The sequence below is a fragment of the Protopterus annectens genome, chromosome 6.part0, assembly GCF_019279795.1.
Source record: "Protopterus annectens isolate FY-2018-M chromosome 6.part0, PAN1.0, whole genome shotgun sequence".
Classification (NCBI taxonomy): Eukaryota; Metazoa; Chordata; order Ceratodontiformes; family Protopteridae; genus Protopterus; species Protopterus annectens.
In genome coordinates, this window is record NC_056737.1 from 1,135,394,475 (window position 1) to 1,135,410,999 (window position 16,525).

General features: G+C 40.7%; 1 protein-coding gene across 2 annotated transcripts in view; it reads right to left on the reverse strand.

Moving 5' to 3' along the window:
* The window catches only part of TANC1 (tetratricopeptide repeat, ankyrin repeat and coiled-coil containing 1), a 3,647,153-nt gene that overhangs the window by 876,196 nt on the left and 2,754,432 nt on the right, over positions 1 to 16,525 (reverse strand). For both annotated transcript variants that reach the window (XM_044074752.1, XM_044074753.1), the window contains exon 16: positions 11,883 to 12,487. In XM_044074752.1, the coding sequence (XP_043930687.1) occupies positions 11,883 to 12,487 (605 nt within the window). The remainder of the gene's footprint in view (positions 1 to 11,882; positions 12,488 to 16,525) is intronic.

Here is a 16,525-nt window from a genome sequence, read left to right on the forward strand (position 1 = left end):
ATTTTTACCCAGCCTTTCCACTGTCCTGCTGTCTTTATCAGAAGGAAGACGTTTGGTAAAAGGCAGTAATTTAGAAGGCTTGTCAGATGCCACCAAAACCAATGAAGGGTCAGCAGAGGAACACTTATAAAGGAATTTGCAGTCATCAGGCACTTTATAAAACCTATCCATTTTTTTAGGAGCAGGAGGTTGAGATGCAGAAGAAAAGGCAACCAATAAAGCAGCCAAAACAGGAGGAACAGCAGAAGGACTTAGATTCCATTTGAAGGAGCTCATATCATATCCTCTGAACTTCAGAAACTTGGAAACAATCCCATTTAAAAAATGTCATCATCCTGGTAATGGTATCCCCAAAGGAAATCTCCTCAAAAGGAGATTCAAGGACTAGCAGACTCCTATTCTTCAGAACCATAATCCAAAGGGGAAGGAATCTGGGTAGAATAGGCCAGGGATTCCTCATCAGAATCTTCTTCTTCTTCAGAGGAATCCTGATCTCTAGACCTTTTAATGGGGGGAAGACAACCAAGGAAGAGCTAGGAAAGAGACCCCCTGAGGAGACTTCAAGGCCATATCACCACTGAACAAACCCTGTGTAAAATTCTGCCATTCACTTTGGGGGTCCTTGGGAGCAGAAGAAATATGTTTTGTCTTTTGCTTCTTTTTTAAGGGACATCTGCCATATAGCTCTGATGACGGCCTACACTCAATAATCTTAGTTAGGACTTACTCCCTAACCAGTATCTGTGGAACCCCCTAGGCCCTTCTGAGATAATCCGATGCGGTTTCCCCTGAACGTCTGAAACGAACTTCTGCAATGTGAGAAGCCAGATCCATGCCAGCCTCCGAATCGGTCTTGGCAGGGGAATTCAGCCCAGAAACCAAACGACCCTCCAGGCTTTCACCAGCCTCAAGAGATGCCTGGTGGAGGAGGCACAGACGAAGAATGTGAGCTAACTTTTTTGGCCTTCTTCGAAAATGGCAGACCCTCAGGCTGGAAAGTACCTTCCACAGCATCTTTTGCTAAAAGCATTAGACACTGGTTTTCAAGACAAAAGGTGAGGAATGAAAGATGACTACATAAGGTCTTTGGAACAAAAGCCTGACAAATAGTACAGGATGTATGGTCATGAGAAACTCTTAAACAAAACAAGCACTTACTCATGATGGTCTTTATGGGGAATCTGTCTCCCACATTGGCATTTACCCTTTCTGGATAACATGAAACCCCACAACACAAATGAAAAAGCAAAAAAGGATAAGTCAAAAAAACCCAATGGGGTACGTATCTGAACGGCTAGGCAACCAGAAAAGACTTGGGTGATCAGCCAGATGATCAAAGATGGCATTTAGACTGGAGGCAAAAAAGTTCTGGGGATGATACAACTGGACATTACCCTTATACCCTATGCCTTGTGTGGGGAGTGCAAGTGTGACGTACAGCATATAGATGGTCACTAAATTTTAAATTACAAAAAAAAAAAGCCAATGTTTTCCCACAAGTAGAAGATTTTTTTTTTTTGTCCAAGCATGTGCAGTACATAACTGATATATTTAGTAGCGCCTTGGACTCATTTGCCTACAGTCACCATGCAACTCCATATACTGCCTTTTTCTAATATTCCCAACTCTACGGCCTGAAAAAGAGCCTCTTGCTGCACCTACGCTTCCGTTGACTCCTTCCCACAAGAAAGTCTTCCTGTTTCCATAGCTACAAAATACTACTTTTGTGTTACTTTTACTAAATTTGGATTTCTGTTTTCCTGCTTTGTGAATTATTGCCTTGTGTATGTCTACACTGTGCTGTTGTTAACTACTGTTGTTTTGCATTACTTTATGCATAGGTGTAAACACTGCTGTGTTCTTAGCTAGCTATGTGTGTAAGACACTCATACAATGGAAATTAATGCTAGGTATACTGTCTCTGCCTACCTGTATTAATTTTTTTCTCTCTACCCATGGTATTTTTGTCTCTCACTCTTTTTCCTGAATTACTTGCTCATAACTAATCTCCCTCTTCTCTGTTTTTATAGCCCTAGTGGATTTTTCCCTGCGGTTTTCTCCTGGTCACAGGACAGGCAACACAAGTTTGAGGACCTTAACAGATACCCTGCAACTCTAACTATCTGTCCGGAAGCTACCATTTTAAGCTTAAAATAATACCACTGAAGTATGTGTCCCAGTAAATTAACTACTACATAAGCTAATCTTTTAATTAATACTAGACTTTATAAGCACAACGAGAATTTACAGTGTTTTATTTTTTGCTAGTCACCACAAAAAGCAGACGCCAGCAGCTCCTATCCTTTCTCTTTGGTTACCCACTATCCTCATAATGTTTCTGTGTATATTCTCCTATTCTGCACTTTACCCTTCCCTGAATTCATTTCTAGCCTCACTCATAATTGCCTTTCCTAGTGCACTTGCCCTATTTTACTGTCTTCAGACTCTTACATATTAATGTTTGCTTTATGTTTTGCCCTGCTTTTAGCTGCTAGTAATACCTCTCCCTCCCCCCTCCAAAGCCCCTCTCTATTGTAGCTTATTTTAACCATACAGCACTGGGTTTGTTTCAAGTAAATCTACTTGTGTAGCTTGAGGCCAGTGTCCTTTTGTAAGCTTACTTCTGCTCATATTTTATTTCTTTTTATTTTATTTCTGGTGACTATACCTTTAGAAACTTTACATCCTTGTCTCTCAAGCTAGTTTTTCACTATCTTTTTCTGATTGTTTCTATGACTTCATCTTGACCAGGGTGCTAGCCCCGCTACGCTCGGGCTCACTTCGCTCCCCTACCCCCATTTCCACCCACCCCCATTACAATTACCTTTATACCTAACTATCCCTCCCCTTCCTGTCCCACTAGCCACTACAATTCCACTTCCTGCCTATTGCCACAACCACCTTACTAATCTGTCAATCTTGTCGACACCACTTCCTCTATACCACTGTCTCTCTACCTACTCTATCTGACCATATTTTATTCCAACATGTATTATTTTCTAATATCTTCTACACTACTCCTTATTCTCTCTATCTCCACCTCTTACCACTCCAATCTCTCTGACCCACTACTATGTTCACCAACTTCTGACTTATACAACATATATCCAACTACTTCATCTTTTACTATCTCCCCTAATCTTTTTACTACCTCTACCTCAAGTCTATATAAACTATCCATAAATCAGGTTTTTAAACCTTCCCACAAAGCTAAGTAAAAACTATATAAACTCCATCTAGGTTCATAGGTTGGTACTAGGCTATCAGCCCTAGGGCCTATACAAGCCTAGCCATAACAATTCCCTGGCTATTTCTTCCCACATTATTTACTTTCCTGGACCCCCTGTCTAGCAGGGTGACTGACGTGATCCCTGGGGTGAATTTCCTTTCTCCCATCCAATCGTCAAGGTTCCTTTTGAAGAGGTCCAAAGAGGCACTCTGCTTGACATGTATGGGCAATCTATTCCAGAGTCTGGGGAGTCTCTGGGTCAGGAACCTATCCCTCCAGCATGTTTTGTTTATTGTGATAAGGTTTAGATCCCTGGAGCGTGTAGCTCTGAGGGATTGGGATTTCTTTAAGTGTAGCATGTCCAACAGCTCTGGGTTTGACATGGCCTTGTATGTTAAGCAGAGATCGCCTCTGAGTAGACGATATGCGACAGAGTATAGCTGGAGGTTTTTAAGGCGGTCAGCGTAGGGCATCTGCTTTAGGCCTGTGATTCTTTTAGTGAGGTATTTCTGAGGCCTTTCTAGTTGTTGCAGATGTCTTGAGAGGTACATACCAAATGGGGCGTTGTATTCTATAATGGGTCTAATGAGGGATGAGTACAGTGGGACAATTACCTCCTTTTGTCTGGATGAAAAGCCCTTCGTGATGTGGTGTGCCACATAGAAGGATTTCCTGACTGTTGTGGCGATGTGGTTATCGAAGGTGAGACCACTGTCCACCTGTGTCCCTAAGTCTCTTATCACACTTTCTGTGTTTAGTGTACTGCCACCTATATAGTAATTCATGGATACATGTTTTTTTCCCAAAGGGGATAACAATGCATTTCTTGGCATTGAGCTTGAGCCCATGGCTCTGGCACCAAGCATCTGTTTCTGTAAGGCCCTTTTGTAGAGTATCCACATAATTTGAGGATTCAATAATGGCTCCCAGTTTACAGTCATCTGCAAACTTTGTTAGCCAGAGTCCCTTAGTGTTGACCTGTACTTCAGAGAAGTAGATGCCAAACAAGAGCGGCCCCAGGACTGAACCCTGAGGTACTCCACTTGTCACTTGTCTGGAGCTGGATTTGGAGTCGGCTACTTTTACAGTGTGGGTTCTATCAGTAAGCCATTTAGCAACCCATTGGGTGACATAGGGATTAATGCCCAACTTAGTAAGTTTATCGATTATGCCAGAGTGGGGGATGGTGTCAAAGGCCTTGGCAAGGTCTAGATAGGCTGTGTGGACCACCTTACCCTTGTCCATGGCTCTAGAGACTGATTCAAAGAAGTCAATCAGGTTCAGGAGACAAGATCGGCCCTTCACAAACCCAAACTGGTGTAGTGGCATCTACTACACACTCTCTCCTCACTAAAAACCTACTTTGTTTTGGAGATATCCACCCCAACCCTGGCCCCTCTTCTCTCCCCAAAACTACCTTTACACTGCCCTCATCTTACTCCTCTTAAGTCACCAACCTCAGTCACAACAATCATCTCCATCCAAATACTTAACTATTTACTCATTGAATATTCAGAGTCTAGCAAATAAAGTCACTGAGCTGCACTCATGGATAGCTCTCAATACCCCTCACATCCTATCCCTATCTGAAACCTGGCTCAAGCCACAAATCTCAAATAGTAAAATACTCCCACCAGGTTATAATATCTTCTGATCTGACAGACCTGTAAAAAAGGTGGTGGCGTGGCCATCTTCTACTCAAACATTCTTAACCTCTCACCATACCCTTCCCCAATTCCTGACTTCCTCCCAGCTGAAATCATCATCCTTAACTGCCATCTGAATCCCCACAAAAAACTTGCAATTGCCTCTACCTTCCTTCCTCCTGGTAACGATCTGCCCATTCTTGAAAACATCTTATCCTGGTTCTCCCACAACATACCATATGAGACACTTATCCTTGGTGATGTCAACATTGATTGGTCGAAACTCACAACTGACTCCCCCCAACTCAGTATCCACCTACACGGCTTCCACCAACTTATAACATCTCCCACTCGCTTCCAGAAAAATTCCACTTCCAGCTCCGTCATAGACTGGATCCTTACCAATTCCCCCCACCACACCACAATCCCACCACCTTACCTGACTCCCTCAGTGATCATCTCCCTACCACCATCTTAAGACACTACTCCCATATTCCTAAACCCCACCTTATCAAAGACTGTCGAAAACTATCGACTTTCAATTCATCCCAATTTAACTCCATTCTCCACAACATAGATTGGTCCATCCTAAAACACCTCCCCCTAAACGATGTTGTAAGCACTTTCAATAGCATCTTCATGAATACTCTAAACTCCTTAGCTCCCTCTAGGAAGATCAGAGTAAAATCAAACCATGCTCCCTGGCTCTCCAAAGAGACTAGGTCCCTTATGAAACAAAGAGATCATGCTTGGAAAACCTGGACTAAAACTAAACAACCACCTTTTCTTCAAAAATACAGGTAACTGAGGAACCTTGCAAAAAAACATACAACTAATGACAAAGTTATACTATAGCTCTGCCCAGCTTAATATATCCAATCCTCGAAAATTTTCATCAACTCTCAACAACATCCTCTATCCTGGAAAGCACTCTAATCCCTCCTCATAACCCTAACTCTTCCTCTCAGGAAACAGCTACCCTTCTGAATAAACACTTTATCTCTTCCATCCAAAATCTGGTAAACTCTAAGCCAAACTCTACTTCGACACCCACCTCTCCAAGTCCCACTAACACAACTTTGTTTTCTTTTGAGCCAGTTCCCATTACTTACATCAAATCTCTACTACTCAAGCTAAAACATTGCTCTCCTTCCACTGACAATCTATCTCATACATTCCTCAAACTTGCTGCTGACTCAATTGCCTATCTTGTATCTATACTAATTAATCTATTCTGGAATCAACTGTCCCCTCCCTATGGAAATCTTTCTTCACTATCCCTCTTCATAAAGGTGGAGACTCCACTGACCCCTCAAACTACCGTCCCATTGCCATTCTGTTCCCCCTCTTCAAGATATTAGAAAAATGTATTCGCGCACAGCTTCTCAATCACCTCCTCACACAACACTTACTTACCCCTACCCAACATGGATTTCGTCCTCACCACAGCACCGCCACTGCCCTCCTTTCCTTCACTCATATCATTGCAGAGGCCCTAGACAACAATAAACTCATTTCCTGTCTCTTCCTAGATCTCTCCAAAGCCTTTGATACTGTCTCTCATCCTCTACTACTATCCAAACTCGCAAATCTCCACCTATCCCCCTCCACACTTGCCTGGTTTAATAGTTACCTATCTGGCAGGGAACAATCTGTCAAATGGCTCTCATCCTCCTCACCTTTCCTTCCCATCTCCAGTGGTGTTCCCCAGGGCTCCATCTTGGGACCCATTTTGTTTAAAATCTTCACCAATGATCTTTAAACCTCATGCAAAGAATCCTCCCTTATTCAGTATGCCGACGACTCCACTCTTATATCCATCTCAAATAACATTCCTGAACTACACTCCCTGACCCAACAAGCCCTACTATCCACTGAACAATGGCTCTCTCACAACCTATTGATTCTAAATCCCCAAAAGACCAAACTCCTACTTTTCCTTCCCCGTTCTCTTTCTCATCACAAAACCTCATTTTTATTACATCTTCTAACAATACAAACATCCAACCTGACACCCACACAAAACTCCTAGGGGTCATTATCGATGACAAACTCAAGTTCAACCTACACATACTCCAATGTATAAAAAAAAAACAAACCAGAAACTAGGTCTGCTACATCGGAACAAAAAGTTCCTAACCCCTGAATCTAGACTTACCCTGGGCCAGGCACGCCTCCTTCCCTCCCTCTTATACGCCGCCCCAGTTCTTACCAATATCCAGGCCTCCACTCTAAACAAACTGCAACAGGCTTACCATAAAATAGCCAGATTCATAACTAACTCCCCATACAACTCACACCACTGTATTTCTTTAAACTCTCTTCAACGGCTTGAACTTTCCCAATTTCTGCTATCTTATCAATTTCATATGCTACACTTTATTCTTTATAAACCCTCCTTCTGTCCATCTCTGTCTTCCTTAGTCTCCATCTACATCCCATCCCGGACCCTCCGTACTTCTAACCAACAATTACTTGATATCTACCACCCAAAAAGGTCAGTAGGCAAACTACTCTACAAACACTCCCTTGCCCATGCTTGGAACAAACTTCCCCTTGACTTACGTTCAATCTCCCACACCTCACACTTTAAAAATGAACTAAAAGCTTATTTTCTTAATTTCAGAACCTGCCCCTGCCAGGACCCTACCTAGTCTTCCTTCCCTTTATGTACCCTCAAAAGGACCATACTTAGTACCTCATTACACCTCTCTCTCCAATGTGTCTACTATGCATTTGCACAATTTTATACAACCAAAAAATGTTTATTGTTGACCTATTGAACTATATTCTTTTTAATGCAACTTTAACTTTATGCATGTAACCCAACATATGTGAATCATTTTGCTATAACTGCTATTATATCAATATTGTTTAAAATTGTGCTTGTTTTAAAATGTATTACTGGAGCTTTTCTCCACTGAAAATGGGCCACAAGCCCAGTTGGACAAACCCGGTTAACAAATGTCAATAAATAAATAAATAAAATTTAGAAATCACCCATGAAAGAGTTTCTTTCGCATTTCATCCAGCTGTATCTCTATTACTGAAAGTCATAATACAAGTACCAGGCTGCACAAATAGACAGTAACAGTTAGTTACTTATTTGGTGCCAGGATCCATGAGATCACTCATGCACTCAAGTTCTTGAACAACAAGCACCAGTATGCCTCTGCCATAGTTCATGCCGGTGTCAATGACTTGAAGTGTACCTCCCTAGACTATACGAAGAGAGACATGATGGAGCTCTTAGATTATGTGCCCATGGCAGGTATAAGCCTAGCACTGAAAAGCATTCTACCTTCTCCAAGGATGATACTGTGATATGAGCAAAAACAAATTGATTTCAATAACTGGCTTAGTTTTTGGTGTCATTCAAAGGAGGTCTAATATTTGTCAGTTTGGGAGGCTATAATTGACAGACCATGCTGTTTTATCAGGGATGGCCTGCATCTGTCCCCACTAGGGTTTCAGTTATTGGTAAATACACTGTCCACCCCCATAGTACTTTTTTTTATTTTTTTTGGCAACGCCAACCGGATAAACCTACCAACCATAACGTACTAAGCAAAGGAAACATGAAAGTGTTACTGATCAATGCTAGGAGCCTGAACAAAAAACTCCACTCCCTATAAGCCCTTCCCACACTGGAAGACATTGATTTCTGTATAGTAATGGACACATGGGTTAAAATAGCCAACAGCATTCTGGCTGTGCAGGGCTAAAACCCCTTCCACACGTTTAGGCCAGCTACTGTGCAGGAAGGGGAAAAAAGTGGAGGTACCTCAATCTACATCCAGAAGAGTCTCAAATCAAGGCTGGTAAAGCAGTGCAATGCACTAGAACTTCTTCATGTCCAAATAACCACCAGAGAGGTCTCATACCATATATTAGCTAGCAAAACAACTCCCTCTATGATAAAAAAACAAACAAAAAAAAAAAACACAGGAACTAGAATCACTTACTATTAAACCCAGTACTATTTTCCTAGGTGTTCTAAACTATCCAACTGTAGAATGGGAAACCTACACTAGTGCACAAGCAGAGATTCCTGGACTTTGTATATACAAATGTCCTGGAACACTTAAGAGTATCCAACTAGGGGGAATAACATCTTGGATATTATCCTTACTAAATATGGGAGCATCTTGCACCATTCCTTGCGTATCTTTATCACTTCTTAAGTCTGACCATAAAGCAGTCTCTCTCTTGAAATGAAACAAACCAGAGATCCCTTCCACCCAAAGTACGTTTAGAAATTTCTTTAAGACAAATTACCAACTCCTAAGTAATACACTGGCAAGCTTCAAATCCCCACCAAACACAGTTAACTGAATATACAGAAATGTACACCACAATATATCAGTATGTGCTGCAAGTGCAGAGCAAGCCTCAGAAACTCCAATGGTGGGACCATAACAGCAACACGCTACAGGAAAAGATTTCTTGACCAAAAGTCAGAAGAATAACTCCCAGAATGTTACAGCCTTTGTCACTGAAGTAATCAAACAACTCAGGAGGTTAATAAAATCCACCAAAGCCAAGTATGAGACTGAAATAGCTACCCAAGCCAAAGACAATCACAGGGCACTTTTAATTATGCTCATACTCTCAAAAGCACAATGCAGCAATGTGCTAAGCTTACTGTGAACGATGTTACTTCCACTAAGGCTAAAGATATAGCGAACCTACTACCTGATAAACTTAACTGTAACTTTACCCATCTCTCCCGTCTGTTCCTCAAGATATATCTGAAACTGGCTCACCTCCAACTATCATACAAGATGAAGTCCTAAAAGTGCTATCAAAACTTAAAAATACTGCATCAGTGGTTTCTGACAATATCCCTGGATGCATCTTAAATAACATGAAGCTTGATGTACCCACACACTAACAGTACTGTTCAATCTCAGCCTCCATACAGGTATTGTACCAAGTGAATGGAGAACATCTACAGTCATTTCCTTGCATAAGGGATGACCTTCCACAGGCCCAGGCAATTACAGACCCATTAGGTGACCCTTAAATGCAAAGTGATGGAAAGACTTACCATGAAACTAATCAATCAGGACACAGGGAACTTCCAAACACTGGGCCCGTCTCAGTTTGGATTCATCAAAGGCAGTTCATGTTTACTCAACCTGGTGGATTTTTTTGAAAAGGTCACCACAGCAATGAATGAAGCTAAAACAGTAAATAATAAATACCTTGATCTGGCCAAAGCTATTGACAATTCCCCACTCAGGTATAATAAAAAACCTAAATAAACTTGGAATAAAACCCTATGTCACCCGGTGGATTGCCAACTGGCTCACAGGAAGCAGATATTCAAAATAGGGGAAGTTACCACCACAAAGAGACCAGTCAACAGTGGAGACCCATAAGGTTTTGTGCTGGGACCTCTCCTGTTTGGCATCTACTTTTCTAAAGTAAAATCCAATACCAAAGGGTTCTGGTTGACTAAGCCTGCAGAAGACTGCAAGCTAGGAGCAGTCACTGACTCCCCAAATGACTTAGCCATCCTGCAGGAAGATTTGTCTAAAATAAATAACTGGTGCTAAAATCTTGGACTGAAACAAAACACCAAAAAATGCATTATTGTATCCTTTGGGAAGTTTACCCTGGAACTACCACACTGATGATAAGCCCCTAAGAGCTGACCCAGTTGTTTGGGATTTCGGAACTTATGACAGTGTCCCACCTTTTGACCAACATGTGTCTATTGCTGTAAGAAAGTCTTTCTATATTGCACAGTTTATAAACAAAGGGACTGTGTCTAAATCTAGAGATGTCAGTGTCCCCTTTTACTCAGCCCTCATTAGGCCAGTCATTGAATATAATGCCCCCTTTTGGATGCATCTGTCCAGACAAATGCAACAACTGAAACATTCAAATACCTTACTAACAGGATAGAAGGCCTAAACATGTTTTATATGGACCAACTTAAAGCTCTGTCAGTATACTCTACATCCTACAGACTGCTAAGGGGTGACCTGTGTCTGGCATACAAAATGTCCTCCGACCGACCCATTACTGACGAATTTATTGCACATCAGTAAGTCAAATGGCATCAGAAATACTTGGGATCTAAACCTCTTCTGCAACATCAGCAGAATGCTTTGGAAGGACAGGTACATCTTACAGAGGATGCCACTGCTGTGGAACAGACTCCCCCATCCACATAAAAAAAGTTCATCCCTGTCCATATTCAAGCTCAACTTAGGTCTAAGGATATAAAACAAGATTTACCCCAGGATTGCCCCTGTACTACTAATAAACAGAGGCAGTTCCTAAATGTTTTATGCCATGCATGGGTCTCCTCAAATTATCTAGGGTATAATCCAGTTATTCTCATTATGAGTAATATATAATTACTGACCATGGGATGGGCAATGCCAATCTATAACCAAATGGTATAGGTTATTTTGGGCAAAAAAAAGGAAAATTGGCTAAGCTTAAAATGGCCCAGAAGATCACTTAGCCTAGTACTTACCTATGAACCTATATGTAAATAAATAAGCTGTTTTATCATCATCACCACCATCACGGATCATCATCTTACATCTCCTCTTGTCTATGCCTTGATAGATCATAGAAGAAAGAAAACAAAAGTTACTGGGTATTTTATATGCTTGCAGATTTTTTGTTTTCCTCTTCTTTTTGTGTCTTGTTCTTTCACATACTCAAGTGAAATTCAGTTACATTAAAATAGAAAAGTTAGAGACTGAACTTTCTGACTCCAGTGTTTGCCCCTCACATGCACATTATTGCATACTAAACATATTTACTTTTTTTGCAAGTCATAATCTATACAATCAAGTTGCACTGCCATCAAGTCACCCTTTCAGGAACATAAAATAAATGACACAATAATTTCTTTACAAAAGGTGATATAACAAAGTGAAATAATTCCATGGGATTATGCTGGACAGTGTGTCACCGGATGTTTAAAAAAGAACAAACAGATGGCAACTGGCACTATATGAAATAAATGAAGGAATCTTTACCTTGGGTCACAAAGGAAGTCTGTGCTTTCTCCATCTGCCCTCCAAACAAGCCATTCTCTGAAAGATGGATGACAAAACATTCTTGTTTTATCTCTTCTCTGAATCAAAAAACATGAAAGAACCTCCATTCTCTGCAGGAAGTCCTCCCATTCCAATTCCCCAGTCACTGACCCAGCATTAACAGCATGAAAAATCTGTTCAGCAGTCATAGGATGAAGGGATGCCAAAGTCACATTTAAAATTGGAAGCACCCTTTCAAAGGCAGAATTGGTGATAAACTTCATGTTGCAATGAAGCAAGTACAACTCAGACAAAGACACTGGAACCACTTTATAGCTTGCACTCTTGATCACAAGATGGCCCTTTTCAAAGAGGTCAAGAGTCAACTTTAAATAAAGATAGGAACCTTGGCTTCGTGTGATCAAATGGTTGCTTACTTTACCAACTGTGACAGAATCTGATTTACCATTTAGTGATATGTTACTTAATATTTCTTGGCTGGTGTTGATTCTGTACTGTATATATGAATTCAGATCATCAGTGATGCCTCTGTTCTCAAGAAAATTATCCAGAGAAATTTTGAAGAATGGAAGCAAACCTATTTCCTGAAAAAAAAAATAGACAGATTAGTTCTAAGATATGAAAGGCAATGTTTTACTGATTTAACTTTTTTAATGCATTACCCAATTACAAAAAGCTTTTTACTTTTTCTTTGACTTCATAACGTTTCATACATGTCACTCAATGAAGTGTGTGGTCATGCACAGCACAGCCTTCTACATCCTGCATTCACTACTGGTACTATTCACAACAATAAAAACAGCTGCCATGCACTCCAGATACAGAAGATATCGCTAAGACTGCCATGAGGAGTGCTCTGGAAAAAGGAAGTGCATCATGAGTATGTATTAGAGTTGTTTCTTGTCACCACATGGAGCAGATAGCCAGTCATCCCACTTTGTTTTACAGGACACCATCAAATTCCTGAACTGCCATACTGTAAAAAAGGGAAAAGTGCAAAGGTGGTAAAAGTCATATTTATTTATTTATTTCAGTTTGGTTACCGGGGAAGTCCACCGGGCTCAAGTGTGCCCGTTTTCAGTGGAGGCCCGGGGAGAAAAGCTCCATAAAACATAAAACAGTAAGGTTACAAAAGTATGGAAGTTACAGCATAAAGTACAGTTTACAAATATGTACATTCAGTATCAGGTTTGATCAACAAAGATAATTTTGATATATCTGATGGCAGTACTGTAGAGATTCATTTGAAATATACCTTCATTGCATTTGAAGTGTAGAAACATTATACATACAATCGTTTAAAGTGAGGAAGGGAAGACTTTACATGCACTCATTTGAAGTAAGATGCTATTTACAATATTTGCAAAGTTGAAATTATGTATTGAATAGCAATTGCAGAGAGCTTGAGTCAACTCTAGAAAATAATTATCAGAGTAATAGAGAGATTAGGAACCCAGGAGAAAAACCTCTTCAGGGCATTTGTTAAATAGAATTAGATAGGGTGAAAGCAGGTGCATTTCCATTTGGACGACAGGTGAGTGAAAAGCTGGGTTTTGAAGTTTTCTGAGTTTGATACTGTCCTAAGTGTGAAAGGGAGAGAATTTCATTTCTTGCCTAGTGAGAAAGAGAGGAGAAGTTGGCAAGCAGGTTGTTTAGGTTTGTGGATAGAAATTAGGTTTTGATGTTCAGATCTGAGAGGTCTATTAGGGGTGTAGGGGCGAAGGATGTTTGTTAGACCTGGACATTTATTTAGGTGAAATACAAGTCTGTGTGCTGTGGTAAAAGTTGGAGGCAGTCTAGGTAATTAGAAAGTTCTAGCAAGTTCAGAGAATGAAGGGTAAGGCAGTGATGGGTGGAATTTTTGGATCTGGAGACAAATTTAGAGATCTTATTATAGCAGTTTTCTAACTAAGAGGTGATGGTAGAGGTCAGATTAGTTAGAAGAAGGGCTCCATATAATAGGGATGGGAGAAGGTAAGTAGTAGCCAAAGTATGTCTAGTAGAGTTGGAGAGAAAGAGATTTGTTCCTATAAAGCATACCTAATTTTGGTGGGTTTTCTTTATTTTTTGTTGAATATGGATATCAAAGTTGAGGTGTTCATCAATAGTAATGCCAAGAAGTTTTGTGAAGGGGACAACTTCTATGGAAGAGCTGGTTTGGCTAAGGACTTTGAATGAATTTTTGTCATAAGAGAAAATCTTAGAGGGAGGGAATAGTAGAATTTTAGACTTGTTTGCATTTAGTGAGAGGTGGTTTTGTTGCATCCAATTTTCAGTAGTTGAAAAAGCAGTTTGGGTTTTAGTCAGTAGTTCAGGGAGGTTTGAGGCAGAGCAGACTAACATAGAGTCGTCTGCATATTGAATAACTTTAGTATCAGGAATAGCAGAGTGAAAGTTATTGATAAAGATGTTAAAAAGCAACAGGTCCGAGAATGGACCCTTGAGGGACGCCATATGGGGGGGTCTATATCAGAACATCGAAGTATTACTATATCGAATGTTCTAATATCGAACCATTTCACTCAAAACACCATAACATAGAACACTCAGAACAGCAATTTTTTTCCCAGGGAAAAAATTTGCTGTTCCAACAAACATACACACAACACAAGTACACCAAAATACATAATCCACACACATGCACTTCACAACACCCTACACTAAACCATGCATAGACTACTAGCTACCCACTTACCTTAACCCAACCCTAAGGTCCGTAACTACCATACACTCACCTTACCCTCTCCCTAACCCTAAAGTCCCTATCGCATACTCACCTTACCCACTCCCTAACCCTAAGGTCCCTATCGCACACTCACCTTTCCCGCTCCCTAACCCTAAGGTCCCTAATAGCACACACCTTCGTTCGCACACTTACCTTAGCCCGGTCTGTAACCTTTGCTCCACAGTTGAGGAAATAGTGAAGCTGCAGAAACGGCCCACCGAATACTTTCCCTAGGAAAGTATTCGATATTCTGCAGGTTTGCTATTTTCAGAGTTCAATGCAAAGGGTTCGATATTAGAACATTCAAAGTAGTAATACTTCGATGTTCTAATATAGACCCCAGTTGGGGTAGGTAGAAAGGAGGAGGTGGTGTTCTTCCATTTGACTGTCTGAGATCTGTCCAACAGGTAGCCAGAGAACCAGGATACAGTATTTGGTGAGAGATGTAGGTTTGAGAGATGACAGGTGACGTGTTTATGGGAAACAGTATCGAAAGGTCGAGAGGAACTGTGGAAACTAAGTGTCCTGAATCTCAGGCTTGGTTGAAAGTTTCTAAAAAGAACAGTAGAGTGGTTATAGTGCTGTGGCCTGGTCAGAAGCCATGCTGGGTAGATGTAAGGAGTTGGTTTTGGGTTAGGAAAGGCATAAGTTGGAGGTGGATATATTTTTCGAAAAGTTTGGAGATTGGTGAGAGCAGAGCAATGGGCCGGAAGTTTGAGATGTTGGTGTTTTTGCCTCCTTTGTGGAGAGGAAGAATGTAGGCTGAACGCCAGAGTTTGGGTACATATGATTCCTTTATAGATATGTTGATTATGATGCCGATTGGGAGTGCTATACCGTCAGCAGCACATTTTAGGAAGGAGGAGGGAATATTATCAGGAGCATTGGAGCAAGTTTAAGTTTGGATAGGAGTCTTTTTATGAGATTAGTAGAGACAGGTTTAAGCTCAAACATAAGGGGGAAGTTATTAGGGAGGCTAGAAGAAGAGGAATGGGGGACAGATGGCTTATTGTTGAGGAAAGTCTTGGTCAGGTCAGAAACAGTTTCAATAAAAAATTAATTAAATTTGGAGCCTAATTCAAGGTCAAATATACTTGGGTCAGGACAGGGGTTATTCTTGGAACCGAGGTTGAGAAGGGAATTTATGGATTTCCAGAACTGTTTGGGGTTATTGTTATTATTGGACTGGAGCTTAATATAGTAGGATTTTTTGTCCTTAGTGATTTGTTGTTTTGCAAGGTTACAGAGTTGTTTTTATTTGAGCAGGGTTTTGGGCAGTTTGTTGTTTTGGTAAAGCTTCCAGGATTTGTCCCTTTGTAGCATAATTTGTTTAGTTTCTTTGGATAGCCATGGAGCGGTATTAGTTTTTATCCTTTTGTTTCTTAGTGGGGCTAGGGAGTTTAGAGTGTCAAGGAAGATAGAGTTGAAGTGGTCTATAGCTTTGTCGAGAAGAAGGGTATTTACAATTTGCCAGTTCACTTGTTTGAGAATATTTGAGAAAGTTGAGGGGTTGAAGTTGCTAAGGTTGCGAGTGAGAATGTATTGATGCTGATGTGGGGTAGAGCTAGCTGAATGATGAATGAAGGCTGGAAGGTGGTCGGGAATGGTGCCAAAGTAGGTTACTTTATTTGGATGGGTGACTAGGATCCAGTCTATAATGGATCTTGGGGGGTTTGTTTTATTGGGTCAGGTGATGGACAGGATAACTTCAGTAAAGTTATAGAGGTTAATGGATAGGGAGGGGAGAGAACTATTGATCTTGCTCCAGTCGATATTTACATCTATTAGTATGTAAGTTTCATAATTAATTTCAGTTGAGGCCCATAAGAGAATATCTTTGAGGGTGGAGATGTTGTTACCAGGTGATATATATAAGGCAATGATGCAGATATTCTTG